The sequence below is a fragment of the Madurella fahalii genome (genome assembly GCF_045866475.1).
Source record: "Madurella fahalii IFM 68171 DNA, scaffold_1, whole genome shotgun sequence".
Classification (NCBI taxonomy): Eukaryota; Fungi; Ascomycota; class Sordariomycetes; order Sordariales; genus Madurella; species Madurella fahalii.
The window spans coordinates 5,663,206-5,679,795 of NW_027263971.1; the positions used below are offsets into that span (position 1 = coordinate 5,663,206).

Sequence of the window (16,590 nt, forward strand, 5' to 3'; positions counted from 1 at the left end):
CATAGACAATAGCAAACGCAGGTATACTGGCGTTGTTTAGTGTCCTTAAGCATGACGTCTCGGTCATGGATCATTGGTGCTCCAGCTGTTGGGTTGGGCATTTTGTTCCACTGGACTTGCCTGCGCCGAGCGTTTGAGTTACGGTTTTCCTGCCTCGCTAAGGTTAGGTAGTCACAACTAATTGGGGTTCGTGTTTGCTTCGTCGATTGCCCTGAGCTGGGTTGTGAGGTGACATTGGAGATGCGTTCCCCGTCAACGTGGACGTCGAGGCGTTTTATAGATGGTGGAAAGAAGCTGTGCTGGCGGTTTTGTGTGTCGGCGTTCTCATTGTGTGGAGTAGCCAGGTATCACAACCTTGAGGACACGGGTACGACGGGATTACGAGGCAGCCAGCTCAATCTAGTTTTGGCCCAAAGCCTCGATTCCATATTGCGTCGGCTAGACCCCCGAGTAATACAGCGCCCAAAGACCTGAATCTCTTGGCTGCGAGCAAAAGACAGCCCTGGAAGGAACCGCGGATTGCCGTCGTTGGTGTTTAATATTCATGTTGCGATTGAACATGAACATTGACGTTCCGATCATCTGCATAGTCTCTAGTGGATTCAGAAGAGGGCCATTCAACTAGTATCACCCAGAGGCGGTCACTTGCTCTTTTAATTGCCTTGCTAGGTTATTAGCATATCTAGCCCAATATTAGGTAAAGGCACTAAGAGTTTAACCGAAGCCAACGAAGGTCAGCAAAAATATACAGTCCATCCGACGGGTCACTTCCAAGTCTAGAAACGACTGGTCGAGGCCCAAGATATGTGCGATGACGAACAGGGATCGTGAGCATTCAAATCCGCCACAGTTACTAGATCGGCTGTAAATTAGGGTTCAGACGAGATCGCCTACCCAAACTCTCGATACAGTAGATACTTATTTCCCCTGATCGGCATCGTCCATGACACCTTCTTTCACCACTCCAAGTGTGTGTGTGTGGATGAAGCTTTATGTGATAAGTCTATTTTGGTGAATTCGAATCTCCCAATTCTAATGCGAAGGCTGGTTTCGTCCGCCATGCGGAGTGGTCTGCTGCTCCCCTCGCTCCTTGCCGCCGGCCCTGCTATACTTCTGCCCAACGTCCTCGGGAAGTTGTCCTCCAGCGGCACTCACGATCTCGGGAAGCGAGCTGGCTCCCATTGTGTTGTCGGATACCCCAAAACCGCCTGCGCTCCCCTCTCCTTTCTGACTGGGTTTCTCGCCGGCCGGGATCACGTTGGGCTTTGCTGCATCTTCGGGGACTGTGAATCCCAATTAGTTAATATTATTTTCCGGGATGAGGATCGAAGAGTCAAGGTACCCGGACCTTTGGTGCCCTCCTTGGCCATATCGAAAAGGTTGCCTCCTTGCGGGTGGGGGTCAGACATGGTGACTGCAGAGTATGGTTTGCCGTTTCAATGTGTTTAGTGAGGATTCAATTGGAATCTGTGTTGGTTTCGGCGAGCTTTCGAGGTTGGTCGAGCGTGAGTGGTATTATACCGTAGTTGGTGATCGTCATGTGCTACGTCATGTCATTGACATCATCATGAGCCCGCCCACTTAGCAACGACGTAACGTAGCGGATAAAAGGTGCGATTGCGCTCTTTGCGTCGTATATGGCAGTAAATGCATTCTTGGCTCAACCGTAGATCTGCGTCGATTGGATGTCGCACGGGGCCAGCTGAACTTGGGTTGGGTGTGATCAGGGGCATGCACCACCTGAAAGCGACGATGTACGTACTCGCTGGTTTCCTAACGGGCACCAACAAGGAGCATTACATGATTCAAATAAAGGAAATCACAAATCCCTAAACCTGGCGGCTACTCTAATGCTCACCTTACTGAAATGGAGCGGAAAACACACATCCACTCCATCAACAAAACAACAAGATAACAAAACAAGGGGAGGAACAACGACTGAGAAACCCGACAACAAACCAGGATTCCCAGCAACGTGGCTTGGACCAAAGTAGCAACAAAGACAGGCAGGACTCCCTCTGATTAGAGGGAGGCCGTAAAGACAGCTCCCAATGGAGCAAGCAAATCGAAAGAAAGAATTGGTTGAACTGTTGATCTTGATTGTCCTTGACTGTCGAGGTCGACAGTCAGGACAGTCTTAAATACAGAAAAAAAAGTGGGTTCTCAGTCCGATCACCTGATCCAGCCCGGAGGGCCGGGAACCCGATACCCCGGACCTACACCGCCGGACCCGAAGTCCCAGAGTTGTCTTAGAGTGCTATCCGGCCAGTGCACTATCCCCCACTTAATTATCACAACAGCTGACAATATCTGAAAAAGCCGCTATTACTATCAGCCAGTGGGCAAGCTAGGGGAGGGAACAAAGCCAGGCCCAGAGTCGGGACCAGGATCAGGGACCTACAGCCGAAGAAGCGTTGAGCAGAGCTTGGGAGGCACGTTAGAAAAAGGGGGTCGGAGGCCGGCCTACCAGGCTGGCCGACGAAGGTCCCCCTGAACTACTGTTTACCAATAGGACCCTTCGAAAGCACCAGGACCTCACCAAAGCCCAGAGCTCCCTACTAGTACAGGCACGGACAAGGACTATTGGCCTACGGGACTTCCTTTTCCAGCACGGGGTCCCAAACCTCCCTACTCCCTACTGTAGCTGTAGGGAGGGCCGGGAGACAGTGGAGCACCTTGTTGTGTGGTGCCCGATACCACCGAAGCCTAGAATCTGGCCGAGGTCAGAAATTCGAACCCACCGGGACCTTAGCCTTGTATTACAGGGCAATGGCCCCCGGAACCTCAGGCTATTAAGGAGGGTTTTGGGCTGGCTGATGGATTCGGGCCGCTTGATGGAATATAGCCTGGCTCGACGGCTAGAACTGGAAGCCGAAGACTAGGAGTCTTCAGGGCCTTCTATAAGGCCTTCCTTTCTTTTGCAACTAACTGGCGTCTACTACTTGTTGCTATAGGTTTTTCACCCGGCCTTTGCGGTACGGTTTTCCTATGTATTTAGCGGTAGAAGGTCCGGCATACCCCATCCTGGGTAAAGCGGTGTAGGAAGAATAATAATCCAATGCTCACCTTTAGGGACAAGCTGAACATTAGCAGCGACCCTGATACTGCCGTTATTACAGTCAACACTTCAAACCCTGGATTAACTTGTCGGCTCTGTAAAATATAATTCAATGGTTTGAACATCTTCAATAGCAGTCGGTCTCTGTCTTGCAACGTACCCACACCAACGAACACGGCGAAAGCCTGCCATGTCTAGTCTAATCAGTTTACACTTCAAACCACACCCTTTTTTTCTAACCCCTTACGCCTGCCTGATCCCTAAGTAGTCCCCAGAATGCCGCCTGCACACCCACAAATTCAAAAGTCCTCCCTTTGGGTTACCGTAAACCTCAAGTCAGGCTTCTTCCACACGGTGTACCCCATGCTATCCCGCTCCCAGTCAACGCTAGTATCGAACCAGTTGATATCATAGCGCCAGAAGAACCTCGCCAAGATGATGCGCATCTCGAGGTAGGCCAAATTCTTCCCCAGACAGCCCCTCGGGCCGGACGAGAAGGGCAGGTTGGTCTCGAGCCTGTCGCCCCGCCGACCCTCGGGCTCGGTGGGGAGCCAGCGCTCGGGGATGAACTCGTCCGGCGCGTGATAGTTGGCTTCGTCGCGGACGACGGACCACGGGTGGACCGAGACGCGGGTCTGTTTTTCGGGAGAACGCAAAAGCGAGGAGTTATCAGCAAAATCCCGATTCACCAAAAATTGCCGAACGCGACTTACCCCTCCGGGCACCCAGTACCCGGCAATGTCGCACCCGCCCTCGGGGACGATCCTGGTCAGATGCGCGGCGCCGGCGGGCGGATAGATGCGCAAGCTCTCTTGGCATACCGCATCTAGATAGGGGCAGTCGTTAACCAGCGCTCTGCCGTTAATGTCGGCTGCCGTGGGGAACCGGCTGCGGATCTCGTTGACGAGGCGGGCGCGTTTGTCTGGGTTCTTGCAGAGATAGTAGAGGGTCCCCGGCAGGAAGGTTGCGGTGGTGATGCTGCCGGCAAGCATGAGGGCCTGGAAGTGCGAGGCGATCTCGCTGTCGGCCGGCCGGGGAAGGTTCTTGTCGCTGAGCATGTGGTAGAGGAAATCTTTGCGCTCCGTCTTCATCGCGAGGCGGCTTTGCGGAGAATGCTAGGTTAGCGCGGATTCGAAGGCCTCATAGGGATAGTAGCAATGCTTCTTACGCCTGAGTGTACTCATTCGCGTACTCGGCATGGCGAACGATGGTGTCCTGCAGGCTCTTGGGCATGTACCAGGTCACCAGGCTGAACAAGCCGGGGATGACACAAATCGCTCGAAGCATATCGTTCACGTTGGTTGTGGCAGTGATTACGTCGGCCCAGTGGAACTTTCCCTGCGGTTGCTTTGCGGTTTGCACATCCCAGAGATCGCCGAAACACATTTCTCCTAGTTAATTATAACACGTTCTGTTAGTCGATGCCCTGTGATGGCCATAGTCTGTTTGAAATCCGCTCACCCATGATATCGTATGTCACGTAGTATGACCACTTGACAAAATTGATGCCCTTCTTGCCGTCTTCCTCCTGCAGGCCGTGAAAGCGATCGAGCATCTCATCCGTGCGTCGTGTGATAACATGTTCGTGGTTGTACAGGTTCGTATTACTGAAGGCATAGCTCAGCATGCGACGCATGCGGGCGTGCTCTTTCCTGTCAATTTCAACGATGATGTTGACTGTGCCATCAACCTCGGGAGTGGAGAATTCCGGGTCCTTCGTGAAAGACGGAACCTCCTTGGTGCCGAAACCGTAAATAGTTTTCTGGGCAGCATGGGTAGAGAAGCTGAGATGATTTACGCCGATTCGTACCACGGGACCTTGTGGCCGACCGTTAGTGTAAGGATGCAGACACGACAAGGGTTCACCGTACCGTATCTCTTGTGCCAGGAATGGTTCACCCAAGGTGCTCTACCCCTGAGCAGAGTCCAGAACCACAGCGCCTGCAATGGTAGGAATCAGTCACGTGCCCCCCCAGCACAGGAAAAGGGGAAATAGGATCTTGTATACATACATTGTTGAACGGGGCGAGCCTTGGGCCCGGAAATCCTGCTAACGGATGAAAGAAGTAGCGGTAGACAAACAGGCCGGCAAGGTATGCAAAAAGCTACATCGGAACAGTATATGTATTAGAACCCTGAGCATGAAGCAATGGGTCGGTGGGCTATTACTCACAAGTATGCCTGCGGATCTCACTATGTTGACCAAATCAAGATCAGCTCGAAGCAGTGGTGCAAAGCGCACGGCAAGGACCAGATCGTTGGGGGGCGAGGACAGCATGGTGACCTAAACGACCAGTGCTTGCTGGGTATGAGCAAACGTCAAGATAAAATCACAACGAGATGCCGTTCAAGCAGCTTGACAAGATTTCTCATGGGCTTCATCGAGGTATTAATACGTTTACTACTTCCGCCGTCTGATAACCCAGCTGACGGCCCGCCCGAACTAGTTCCCACCATTCACTGGCACCATGGTACCGTCTGAGCGGGTCAAGAAAGACGGGGACGGTTCCATAGAAATGGCACCCGGCCGTGGCAGCTCAACGTGCGTGCGGACGCGCTGTTCAAGTCATTGAGATGAGCTCAAGGATGCCCTTGACAAAGGCCAAGTCGCAGGGCGATTTACCCGGGCCAAGCGCAACCGAGGGATTGTGATGCCAGACATCTTCCTCGAATGCTGACAAGGTTCGGAATTATGGAATGCTGTTTTTTATTTACCTTTTCCCATCCTTCGGGTCTGATTCAAAACGCAAGGCCTAATTGGGCATTTGATTTGGGATTCTCTCCGTTTCCCTTGAACATATTGCCCACAAACTGGCTGTTAGCCTCGCGGCTGGTCGGATACCTCTCCAGGGTGGCCTTGAAAAAGGTGAGAACTTTCAACCATGTGCCCTTGCCCTGTTCCCTGGACCTGTGTTCCCATCACCAAGGCTTTGGTAACCCCAGAGGACCCATTCTCGGTCTGGCAATATGAAACGGCCAAACTCGCTACCGGGTGCCGGCGAGCGCACGGATTCTCACGGACTCCCGGTCCTGGTGTGATCGGCCTTCAGCCTTGCCCAGTATAGCCTAGTTCTCTCCGCCGAAGCCTTTGGATTGTTCTAGCGGCGGAGTCGCACCGTTGTGAATACGCCAAACACCATATCTAGCCCAATAGGACGCTGCGAAATTTCTGCCATCGCTTCCCGAACTCCATCGGGAGATGTGGGTGTCGAGTCTTGGATCAGGGACATGTCAAGGGCAGAGTTTTCCACGCAACAAAAAGGGGCACTTCGTTTACACTCGGATTCTCCGTTTCCCCATCACGGATTCTTGTGCCAAGGCAAGACCCAAAGAGCACAGGCGCGACATGATTTCCTAATTTTGCTATCAAAGGTGCAGATCCGGAAAGGAATCTGCCTGTCAACCCGGAGGACGATTACCGAAGGGCCCAGGACAGCCCCCGGGCCCCTGGGCTCAGAATCCCCTGGCGGATTCCTGGTCTCCGTAGGAAATGCTTACACGCGTCGTTTTGTGGATACCTGAGGCTTGCGGGCCTGTGAATCCGTCCGAGTCATTGTCGCTGGGATTGTCACTCGTATAGGCTGTGGATCGAGCTACTTTGGGCTCGATGGTTTCCTCCAGCTCTATTTCCGTCAAAATTCCAAACGGCTTGCTTTTGTTGCTCGATTGGCCAAAGGTGCGGAGGTCATTATTGCCGGTCGGATCCGAGCGCTCATCGGGCAGCCTCGTGGTCCGCTGGATGCCGAGCATAGACGGTGCATATCGCACGATCAAGGGCTTGAGATGAACGAGAGAGGCGCAGACGATGCCCACATTCGACTCGATAGAAGACCATATTGCTGCGCCGTAGTTGTCCCCTTGAATCGAGAGTCGCGTACATGTTAGCCGCGTCCGATTATCATGCGTGGCGTGGGTCAGACTTACAGGTAGGATCTTTGGATACGGATGCCATAGTGAGCGACTCCAGGCGTAGGATACCAGTGAGACAAACGAAGGCACCGATGATGAAGACGGCTATCAAAGCGATGCGCTGCTTCCTGGGGAGCTGAAGTTTCCAAAGCGTCGGGACGGGTAGGAAGTAGATGATGAGGTCTTGGAAGATGTTGAGGCCGGCATTGCTGAGGTAGAGCGCCACCTGGTTGAAGCACGTGCCAGGGACCTCAGTGTGCCAGGCCTTATGAATTGGATTACACTGGAAGATGCCGGCAACCACGCAGGTGAGGCCGGTCAAGAAGACGAAGGCCATCATGATCCAGTTGAAGATGCGGTAACCCCGCTGGGGAATAATCTTGAGATAGAGGAACAAGATGGACATCTTGGTCAGGCTGACGGTGATGTAGTAGGTGGCCTCTCCGTAGTAGAAGAGCTCTAGGGCGGCTGCAAAGTTTGTCGTCCGAGGGAGATCCCCAACGTGCTTGCCCAGCCCATGTTTGGTTTCTGCCCGTTCGCCGCGATGTTAGTAGTCCAGCAAGATTCCGGGGACGGCATCTCGACGTTCGAGCACTTACGTACGCAAACATTGACGGTGAAGGCAATGCTGAAAGCCCACGATGCTAGGATAGTCCACTCGTCGGCTCCACTGGAGACGCCTTGGACTCGGGCTCTGGCCAAAATGCGGAGCAGGAGCACAACGGTCGATAGAGTCATCATACAAGTGACAATGATGATGAGGGATTCGCTGCGTGATTCACCGACCACATAGCCGGGGTCGGCGGGAGTGGCTGTGGTCTCGGACATGGCGTACGGGGTCTCTGCGGGCGGGTGAGAGCCGTTTGGCTGACGAAGAGAATGCACACTGCATTCTCGGGGAGTGGGCAAGGAGGATTAATCAATGCTCTGTGGCCCCCGGGGAGTTCATCTCTGCATGGCATAAAAGGGGGTAGCATTCTCGGGCTGACTGCTCCTGTGTTTCTGGTTATGCGTTCCGCTTGAGTCCCCTGTTAGTGCGCACTAGTGTAGGCGAGCACCGCGGATTTTGAGGCTGCTTTGGCGGTTTTACACTATTCCGTATCTTTCCCGGCACGCTGATCTTGATACCACTTTGGAGGCGGCAGGGCCTGCCCTTGCCCTGCAAGCCCTGAGCCATGAGCTGAATCTGTCAACAACCGGGAGGCTGGACGGGACAGGGTTCGGGGTGGGGTGGTGTCTCGGAGTCAAGCCCGGTGCCGCTGGCACTGCGACCTCTCGAAAATATGCCCCGAAAGAAATATAACATAACGAAGAGATAAAATAAAATATAAGTCAAAATGAAAATAAAAAAGATGTGAAGAAATAAAGAAATTGAAGCCCAATTTGGGTATTTGTGTAGACCCGAAACCTACCATGTGCGGATTAATTGTGCAAGAAGCGAATCTCGAGGGCACACAACAACCGGCTCACCAGCTCGTTCTCTCCTCCCATTCGGCCAAAACAACACAGCATGCATGGCCTCTCGCTGAGCGGGGGTGAACAACTCAAATTTGGCCAAAGGGCTGCTCACTCCCGATCCTGGCTAGACCCAACAGCAAGCGTTGCTGACAAACGGACCGAGAGATTTGCACGTCTGACCGTGCTTGGCAGAAGAAAGGAGAGCGTGGAGACGCCATGTCCCACCGTATCTTGGGCGTTTTGCGGGGTCATGCACTAAGCTCGGTGGGTCGCGTAAGGCATGGACGACGGAGAGAGGAGATACCCAAACTCGACGAGGGCATCCAACCATCCAGTATCGAGGCTTTCTTCTTCTTTTTCTCTTTTTACCCCGTGCATCCCGCTGCCGTCTCTGTGCAGCCCGGCAGTTTTCCTCCCACGCTGAATCCTTCCACGCGGCTTACACATTCGGACCACCAACTACCTTAGGCTCACTGCTTTACTGGTCGCACAACATGCCCGTGGACTTCCATCTCGGCCCAGCTGAGGCTGCCACCCGAGCCGCCGCCGCCGGCTTTGCCCAGCATGTCCTCAAGCCCGCTCGAGCCGAGTACCTAAAGTACGAGCAGCACCATGAGCGCTTCCAAGCTACCAAGCCGGCGTATGCGGCCGCCGTCCAGGGCGGTCTCCTTAAGGGCCAGATCTCGCCCGCCCATGGCGGCAACGCTGGAAGTCTTGTCGAGGCGGCCATCATGGTGGAGGAGTGTTATGCTGTCGAGCCATCCGCCGCCCTCACCATCTTCGCCACCGGCCTCGGCCTGACCCCACTGAACATCGCAGGCAAGCCTGAGCATGCCGAGTTCCTGGCGCCCTTCCTCAGCGGCCAAGGCGCTCCGCTGGCCTCGCTGGTCTTCAGCGAGCCTGGCGGCGTCGCCAACGCGCTGGAGAAGGGTGCCCCCGGCTTCCAGACCACAGCACGCCGCGAAGGCGACGAGTGGGTCATCAACGGCGAGAAGATGTGGGCGACCAACTGCGCCGGCTGGGACTTCAAGGGATGCGATCTGGCTTGTGTCGTCTGCCGCGACATCACCGAGGCGCCCAAGCCTGATAGCGACCCCAAAGACCATGTCATGATCATCCTGGTAACCCGTGCCGACCTCGATCGCAACGGCCCCGGGGCCTTTGAGGTTTTGCGTCACATCTCGACGCCGGCCCACACCTCGGTCTCGGGACCGCACGTGAGGTACACCAACGTCCGTGTGCCGGCCAAGAACGTGCTCTGCCCGCCGGGACAGGGCGCCCAGGTCGCCTTTGGCTCGTTCGACGCCAGCGCCGTCCTCGTTGGTGCCATGGGCGTAGGCCTCATGAGGGCGGCTTTCGATGCCGCGCTAGCTTTTGCCAAACGCGACTCCCGCAACGGTGCCGTGCCGCTGCTGGAGCGCCAGGCGTTTGCTGATTTGTTGTCGGGCGTCAAGATGCAGACCGAAGCATCGCGGGCTTTGACTTGGAAGGCTGCCCACGCGATGGAGAACGGCCCGGGCGACTATGACGCCCGCCGCGAGTTAGCACTGTCCGCTAAAGTCTACTGTAGCGACGCGGCTGTCAAGGCCTGCACTGATATCATCAACGCGGTAGGAATGTAAGTCTAACCAGGGAGACGCTATCACACTCGTATGACAGAACACGCTAACCAACGACATGGCAGCACGGCTTATGACCTCAACCAGCCTTTCTCCGAGCTGCTGAACACCGCTATGGTGCTCCCCATCTTTGACGGCGGAAATGTCGGGATTCGGAGACGCCACATGCAGCAGCTTATGCTGTCACCGACCTATGATGCATGGGCGGCGACGTATGGCCCATCTGAGAAGCAATGAGTCTGCGGTTCTTTTGAATTGGATCGGGGGCTCGTAACTAAACGACAGCCCGTAGATAGAGATAAACAAACGCCGGCGGTTTCCCTCTGCAGTCCGCACAGCAATTGACCCAACTCACCGAGCCTGCCCCTACGCTCATGCTTATGACTTCCGCTCTTGCTCTAGCTGTACTAGCAGTTCTCATTAGGGCCAGGGTTAGAAATCCTGTCATATCCGTGCGAAAACTCCGTCCGCCGTAACAATCCCGGTAAAACTAGGGTGCTCGAGGAGCAAGGGTAAGACTCCTCTACACTAACTAGTCCGAACATGTGGGGTGGCTAGTGGAGATACGTACTATTCCCACCCACGGCTACACCGAAAGAGCTTTACCACATTTGATTTTGATAACCACTTTAAATAAATCTGCGTCGGATGATCAGCCTGAGTTATGGGTTTTGTTCTCGAAACCCAGTCCGGCCCTCACGACATTTTAAGTGACTGAGAGCTTTCCCGCCTGGGCGGGCAGAACAAAATATTGACATAATCATTGTAGACAAAACTAAACACCATGACGGCAATACCATCGGGTGAACAACCGCCGCAATCAACCATAGGGTAAGTATTTGTGTTTCTGTTTTTCAATGGGCTCGCCGTTTCGGACTGATGGCCGCTGTCCTGGGGGTTTTACGAGCCTATCTGCCTCGCTGCATAATACCCTAACCCCATTGTCACAACAACGGCAATGGGGTTGACAAGGAGATATCACAACACAATCGACGCCAACACCGCTGAGGAGCCACGATAACACAAAACCCCAACATTATCCCACAGCCCCGCAAGCTAGTTGCCTACCTATGCACAACCCCCAAGACAACCAACCAACGAAGCAGTCCCCTCTCTCCCAACCCTTTATCCTCTCCCAAGGTACTAGTAATTGACCTCACAACCCAGCTTTCGCGCCTACTCAGCCCTCGCAGGGGGCTTCCTCGCGCTGTTCAGCACCGTCGGCTTCCTCAACGCCTACGGCGTCTTCCGTACGTTCAAGAGTTCCCCGGGCAAATCTTGCCACCCTTATAAACTAGTATCACTATATCCCCCAGGAACCAAGCACGATGAGGCAGTGTCTCCGCGAGATAAACTAGAGGGCCTCTTACCCTACGCCCCAAGATTGCTCGCCAGAGCCACCCGAGAACTCGAGAGGGAAAGCAACATTCGCTAACACGGCCCGGTCCTCGGAACAGAGGCCTACTACCAGACCGCCCTCCTCCGGGAGCACTCGGCCTCGGCCATCTCGTGGATCGGCTCCGTCTCCGTCTTCCTGCTCTACCTCGGCTCCGGCCTCGCGGGCCCGCTCGTCGACCGCGTCGGCCCCACCCGCCTGCTGTCCGCCGGCAGCGCGGCGTTGCTGGCGGCCGTGTTCGCGGCCTCGTGGTGTGAGAGGTATTGGCAGCTGTTCCTGGCGCAGGGGGTGCTCTTGGGATTGGGCATGTCGTTGGTGTTTTGCACGCCGCTCGGCGTGGTGATGCGGCACATGCCGCGCCGGAGGGGGCTGGCGGTCGGTGTGACGATAGGGGGAGCGTCGATCGGAGGTGTGGTTTGGCCGGTGGTTTTGCAGAAGTTGTTGGTTGAGCACCGGGTGGGGTTTGCGTGGAGTATGAGGGTAGTTGGGTTTGCGATGTTGCCGTTGCTAGGGGTGGTGTGTTTGACGGTGGTTGAGCCGAGGACGAAGCCGGTGACGGGCGAGTGCTTGTCTGGACGGTGCGATGGCAGTCAGGGCGCAGCACCGGATACACCGATCCCGGACAATGGCACGGAAGAGAAGATGATGAGCGTCGAGGAGGTCGATGCTAGACAGCAGGCCAAGAGGCCCAAGACGGACTTCTCCGTCTTGAGGAAGCGCACGTATATCTTTCTCTGCGTCGGCCTAGCGATTGCTTTTCTTGGCTGGTTCACACCCATTTTCTACATCTCGGCCTACGCCGTCGCGAGGGGCCAATCCTCGTCGACTGCCTTCTACCTCGTTGCCGCACTCAACGCTGCCTCATGTTTCGGCAGGGTAGTGCCGGGATACTTGGCGGACAAATACGGCCATTACAACCTCCTCACCATCTCAGCGCTTCTGTCGGGGGCTGTCGGCTTCGCCTGGACGGCTGCGGTTTCCCTGGCAGGGCTAGTCGCGTGGGCATTGGCCTATGGCTTTGTTTCGGGCGTAGGCGACCTATCTCCTGGCCTATTTCGGTTACGAATGGCATGCTAACGTGCTACAACATGTCCAGGCCGTTATCAGTCTCCAGGCAGCTTGTGCAGGAAAGGTCGCATCCCACCAAAGCCAAGGGACCGCTGTCGGTTTTCTGATGGCTTGCGTATCAGTCAGGTATGGCGACAACCCCGAGGCCCAGGGCAGCCATCATGTATTCAACTGAGGATGAGTGAAGATGTTGCTGACAGCCGGCCATTGCCAAGCGCGCTCATCGGTACACCCATCAGCGGCCAGATACTAAGCCATTCAGGCTACCTCGCGTTGTCGATATGGACCGGCACGACTCTGGCCGTCGGTGCCGCGGTTGTGGGAACTGCGCGGTTATCTGAGAGCAAGAGCGTTAGGGTGGCGTTTTGAGTGGATTTGCACGACCATGATGTATCATATTTGCCGTTGGCTTTGAACCGATGAATGTTGGGCATGTGGCAGCGTAGCCAAGCCCCAAATCGATAAAGCTGGCAATTGTCATGAATTGGTAGGGCAGAATTAGGCTCAGCTAGCGAATCAAGTCGCGGTTGTCGCCTGGGTCGGGAAAGTGAGGGCTTGGCGGGGCTGCTTTCTTCACCAACACGACATCAACAGGCTCGGTTCGGAAGCGGACGAGCCATCGGGATCCACAGGCCCGTCAGCCCAGGGCACGGCGTATCGATTCGCGCCGCAAACTGCGGCGAGGTAGCCATTGACGCAAGGTAACGGGGCTCCTGCGCGGGCACCTTGCTGAGCCGTTTGTCCTCCCACACGGCCCAGAACAACGCCGGACCATTTTATGCTCAATGTCTGCAGTTTCGCTGCAGTTTGCTGTTCTCGCCGGGGCGCCGAAAATGCGCTGGGGTCGTACTCGATCGGGTCATGATGCATCCTTGCCCCCGCCTGGTACCACGTTATTCGCGCTAGAAGCAGCAGGTCAAAGCGCGGCACTCGCGATCCAATTTTCGCGAAATTACACTGACCGGGATTTGGGGTTCATTCTGGAAAGGCGGATGGGGGCCTTGGCGGCCTTCTGCCCAGGCCGGGCTTGGGTTGGCGGGGGGGACCATCTTGTTCTGCTGGCAGCCTGTCAACTTCTCTTCCTCCTGCCTCCTCCCTCCCGCATCCCAGGCAAATCTGCACTCCGGCGCAATCGACTGACGCCCGAAGCTGCGAATCCACCACGGCCTGACCCGGGACCCGGGAGCGGAACGGAACCGGCCACCGAGACTGGTCGCCAGCGAGATGGACCCTCGGCTCTGATCGCCCTGAAACATGGACCCATCGAACAGCAAGGGATCCCCGTCCCAACCGCAACCGGAATCGCAGCCAACAAGCCACAAGGACAAGATCAACAACACGGACGATAATCATCACAGAGTGCGCTTCGCTGAGGGGATCCCAGAGCCCAGCCAGAAGAAGATCCACCAGCCCGTCCCAAGGCGCGTGAGGCCCTCGCCTGCTGCGACAACGCCCGCCGTGTACTGGGACGATCGTGAGAATGACGCGAATCTCGAGCAGTATACGTTTTACCGCGAGGGAACCCCAACGCCGCCCGAAGATAGGACCCATGAGAAGGCACTGGGCCATGGGGGACTGCCGGCGCCGGTAGCCGAGAGCTCGGCGGCAGGTGAGGGTGTGGCCGGAAGTGACCGCGACTTCAGCATCGGGCCGCTGGGTAATGGAGAGTCTAGAAATTGGAGTCTTGCCGGTAGCAGCGACCTCGCCCCGACCACCAAGAAACGCGTCTTTTGGGTGATTGTTGTCTCTGGTGTGTTGCTATTAATCGGCATTGCCGTCGGCGTTGGCGTCGGGCTTGGAGTCGGCCTCTCGAGAAGACAGTCTGGGCAACCGGCAGAAGACCCGTCAAGGTCCGTGGGATCTTAACCCTGTTTCTTATCCTGAATTCCCTCTCTTTTTTGGTGTCTGTCAACAGGCGACTGATGCAGTCTAGCAGCTCCTTGCCCGCCTCCGTAGTCAACGGGAGCCCAACGCCAACAAGCCCAACATCTACCCTCACGTCCGGCATTGCGCCTCCGGAGACGTCATCCGGAATGGGCGCAGCTTCACGGCCAGATTACAATTCTGACTGCCCCGCGTTGAATAACACTATATACCACGTCCCGGGCTCGACAAGAAGCTTCTTGCGGCTCTGCGGCATCGACTACAGCGGCGACAGCGGCGCCACCGACATGGCACACCTCTATACAAGCAGCATGGCCGAGTGCATGAATGTCTGCGCTTCTAATGCGCATTGCGAGGCGTGTGCATGGGGCTACCTGCCTGGCGATCAAGGTACCGAGCACCGGTGTTACATGAAGAGAGACCTGCAGAGAGCCCACAGGGCGTCGAGCGATTGGTGTTTTGCAATTTTGCAATAACCTGACGTCCAATCCGGTTTTATTGTTGGATCGATAGACGACGGAGATACCCCTTGATGCCCATACGAGTTGAGCAACACTAATACGTAATGACCTTATGCCTCTCAGCTGCTCTGCCACGTACTGCTCTGTTATCGCATTCAGGAGTTGGCACAATCCAGCCGTTAATTGCATCAGCCCTTTAACCCGAACAACCGCACCATGATCTCCGACTTCTCATTCATCAGTTCCTCCCAGTTCCGTTCCTCCACCATCTCCTCGATAGTATCCCCAGCCCGCTCCAAGTACCACACGCCAGCCTTGACCATCGTCTCAACCGGTATCGCCGCACCCTCCCACGTCCGCTCAACAGCCTGATTGATCGTCTCCCTCCCGAACAAGATCAACGCCGACCTCAAGATGCCCAGCGCCGACCTCTCCCTCTCGTACAACCCCTGCCTCGGCACGACGACAACAACATCACCACCACCACTACCCTCCTGCCCCGCATACGCCCGGCACATCTCCCTGACGAACTCCTCCACCGCCTTGCGAGCCGCCCCGCCCCGCGGAAGCGACAGCATGAGCACGTGCAAGTGGGCCAGGAACTGCGCCATGTCCCCGTTGACGCCCCTGCCGTTGCGCGCCGTCGCGAACTCCCAGTCGATGACCGCCACCGTCTCCCTCCCACCCGCGGCAGCGGGCCCCGGGGAGACGAGCACCGAGCCCGGGTGGAAGTCGCCCATCGACAGGCAGGCCTCGCCATCGTACGCCTCGCCGCGGTCGCCGCGCTCAAAGTCGGCCTCGACGCGCGCGTACAGCCTCTGCGCGGCGCGCTCGCCGTCCTCGCCGTCCTCCTCCTTGCCCAGCCCCGCCCATTGCCGGAGCCGCGCGAGGAGGGGCCGGACCGCCGCGTCCCGGACCACGTCCCGCGTGAGCGCGCTGTCGAGCGCGGCGCGGCCTTGCTCCGAGAGCGAGGCGGCGGCGCGGGTGAAGGCGGCGGCGCTGTGCAGGTGGCGGAAGAAGCGCCCCAGCCGGACGCCCATGGTTGCGCAGCGGTCTCTCAGCGGCCGGGCAGGTGCTGAGTTTTGCGCCGTTGCGGCGGGGTCGGTGAACAGGTCCCATAGCGTAACGAGGTCGTCGCCGAGGTCTTCCAGCATGAGGATGTTGCTGGTGGCGTCATGGGCGATGAGGCGGGGGATGCGTACCGCCTCGTCGGCCTCCGGGTTTGAGCCGTGGGTGACGAAGGCCAGGGGAGTTTCATGGCGCTGCTGCTGTTGCTGCTGGCTGTTGGTGGGGTTGTGGAACAGCTCGAGGACCGTTGCTTCGACGGTTTGGCGGGCTTGCGAGAACGGCGCGGAGGCGCCGAGGGTGGCGATGTATGGAGGGGCGTGTTTCAGGATGAGGGAGGGTGGAAGGGAGTTGGGAGAAGGGGGGGAAGGAAAAGAGCCGGCATCGGCCCGGCGCGCGCGGACGGTGAAGTTCACGAGGCCTCCGGTAAGAAAAGTGATGTGATAGGCAGTGGATGGGTAGAGAGAGGAGAGGTAAGCTTGAAAATCGAACTCCATGATTGGCTACAGTCACATGTGTGATCACGTCTGAAGTAGTTGCCTAAACAAGTGATCGGATTCGGTGAATGATATCTGCAACCAACACGAGGGAAAGCAGAGGCGGCCCGATTGGGCCATGCAACCACGAGTATCCGCCGGAGGTGTCATACGGCTAATCGAGGCCTGCAGGAGC

At 56.5% G+C, this 16,590-nt stretch overlaps 7 protein-coding genes across 7 annotated transcripts; 3 read left to right on the plus strand and 4 right to left on the minus strand.

Annotated features, from left to right (window-relative positions):
- Positions 1–1,032: 1,032 nt before the first annotated feature.
- MFIFM68171_01725 (uncharacterized protein) lies at positions 1,033–1,409 on the minus strand (the record flags this gene model as incomplete). Its single annotated transcript, XM_071057147.1, has 2 exons — positions 1,033–1,283; positions 1,349–1,409. 2 exons carry the CDS (start codon positions 1,407–1,409, stop codon positions 1,033–1,035), a joined length of 312 nt encoding a protein of 103 aa, XP_070913248.1.
- Positions 1,410–3,357: 1,948 nt separating this feature from the next.
- Positions 3,358–5,336, minus strand: MFIFM68171_01726 (uncharacterized protein; the record flags this gene model as incomplete). The annotated part of the gene is made up of 7 exons (XM_071057148.1): positions 3,358–3,693; positions 3,772–4,159; positions 4,227–4,449; positions 4,520–4,876; positions 4,930–4,999; positions 5,071–5,163; positions 5,232–5,336. 7 exons carry the CDS (start codon positions 5,334–5,336, stop codon positions 3,358–3,360), a joined length of 1,572 nt encoding a protein of 523 aa, XP_070913249.1.
- A 1,175-nt stretch (positions 5,337–6,511) lies between these two features.
- MFIFM68171_01727 (uncharacterized protein) lies at positions 6,512–7,795 on the minus strand (the record flags this gene model as incomplete). Its single annotated transcript, XM_071057149.1, has 3 exons — positions 6,512–6,915; positions 6,983–7,495; positions 7,567–7,795. The coding sequence occupies 3 exons, from the start codon at positions 7,793–7,795 to the stop codon at positions 6,512–6,514; spliced, it is 1,146 nt and encodes a 381-aa protein (XP_070913250.1).
- Positions 7,796–8,919: 1,124 nt separating this feature from the next.
- On the plus strand, positions 8,920–10,281 carry MFIFM68171_01728 (uncharacterized protein; the record flags this gene model as incomplete). Its single annotated transcript, XM_071057150.1, has 2 exons — positions 8,920–10,043; positions 10,110–10,281. 2 exons carry the CDS (start codon positions 8,920–8,922, stop codon positions 10,279–10,281), a joined length of 1,296 nt encoding a protein of 431 aa, XP_070913251.1.
- A 547-nt stretch (positions 10,282–10,828) lies between these two features.
- Positions 10,829–12,877, plus strand: MFIFM68171_01729 (uncharacterized protein; the record flags this gene model as incomplete). The annotated part of the gene is made up of 5 exons (XM_071057151.1): positions 10,829–10,875; positions 11,212–11,294; positions 11,502–12,469; positions 12,537–12,634; positions 12,724–12,877. 5 exons carry the CDS (start codon positions 10,829–10,831, stop codon positions 12,875–12,877), a joined length of 1,350 nt encoding a protein of 449 aa, XP_070913252.1.
- Positions 12,878–13,762: 885 nt separating this feature from the next.
- MFIFM68171_01730 (uncharacterized protein) lies at positions 13,763–14,868 on the plus strand (the record flags this gene model as incomplete). Its single annotated transcript, XM_071057152.1, has 2 exons — positions 13,763–14,358; positions 14,424–14,868. The coding sequence occupies 2 exons, from the start codon at positions 13,763–13,765 to the stop codon at positions 14,866–14,868; spliced, it is 1,041 nt and encodes a 346-aa protein (XP_070913253.1).
- Positions 14,869–15,041: 173 nt separating this feature from the next.
- MFIFM68171_01731 (uncharacterized protein) lies at positions 15,042–16,415 on the minus strand (the record flags this gene model as incomplete). The annotated part of the gene is made up of 1 exon (XM_071057153.1): positions 15,042–16,415. One exon carries the CDS (start codon positions 16,413–16,415, stop codon positions 15,042–15,044), a length of 1,374 nt encoding a protein of 457 aa, XP_070913254.1.
- Between the last annotated feature and the right edge of the window lie 175 nt (positions 16,416–16,590).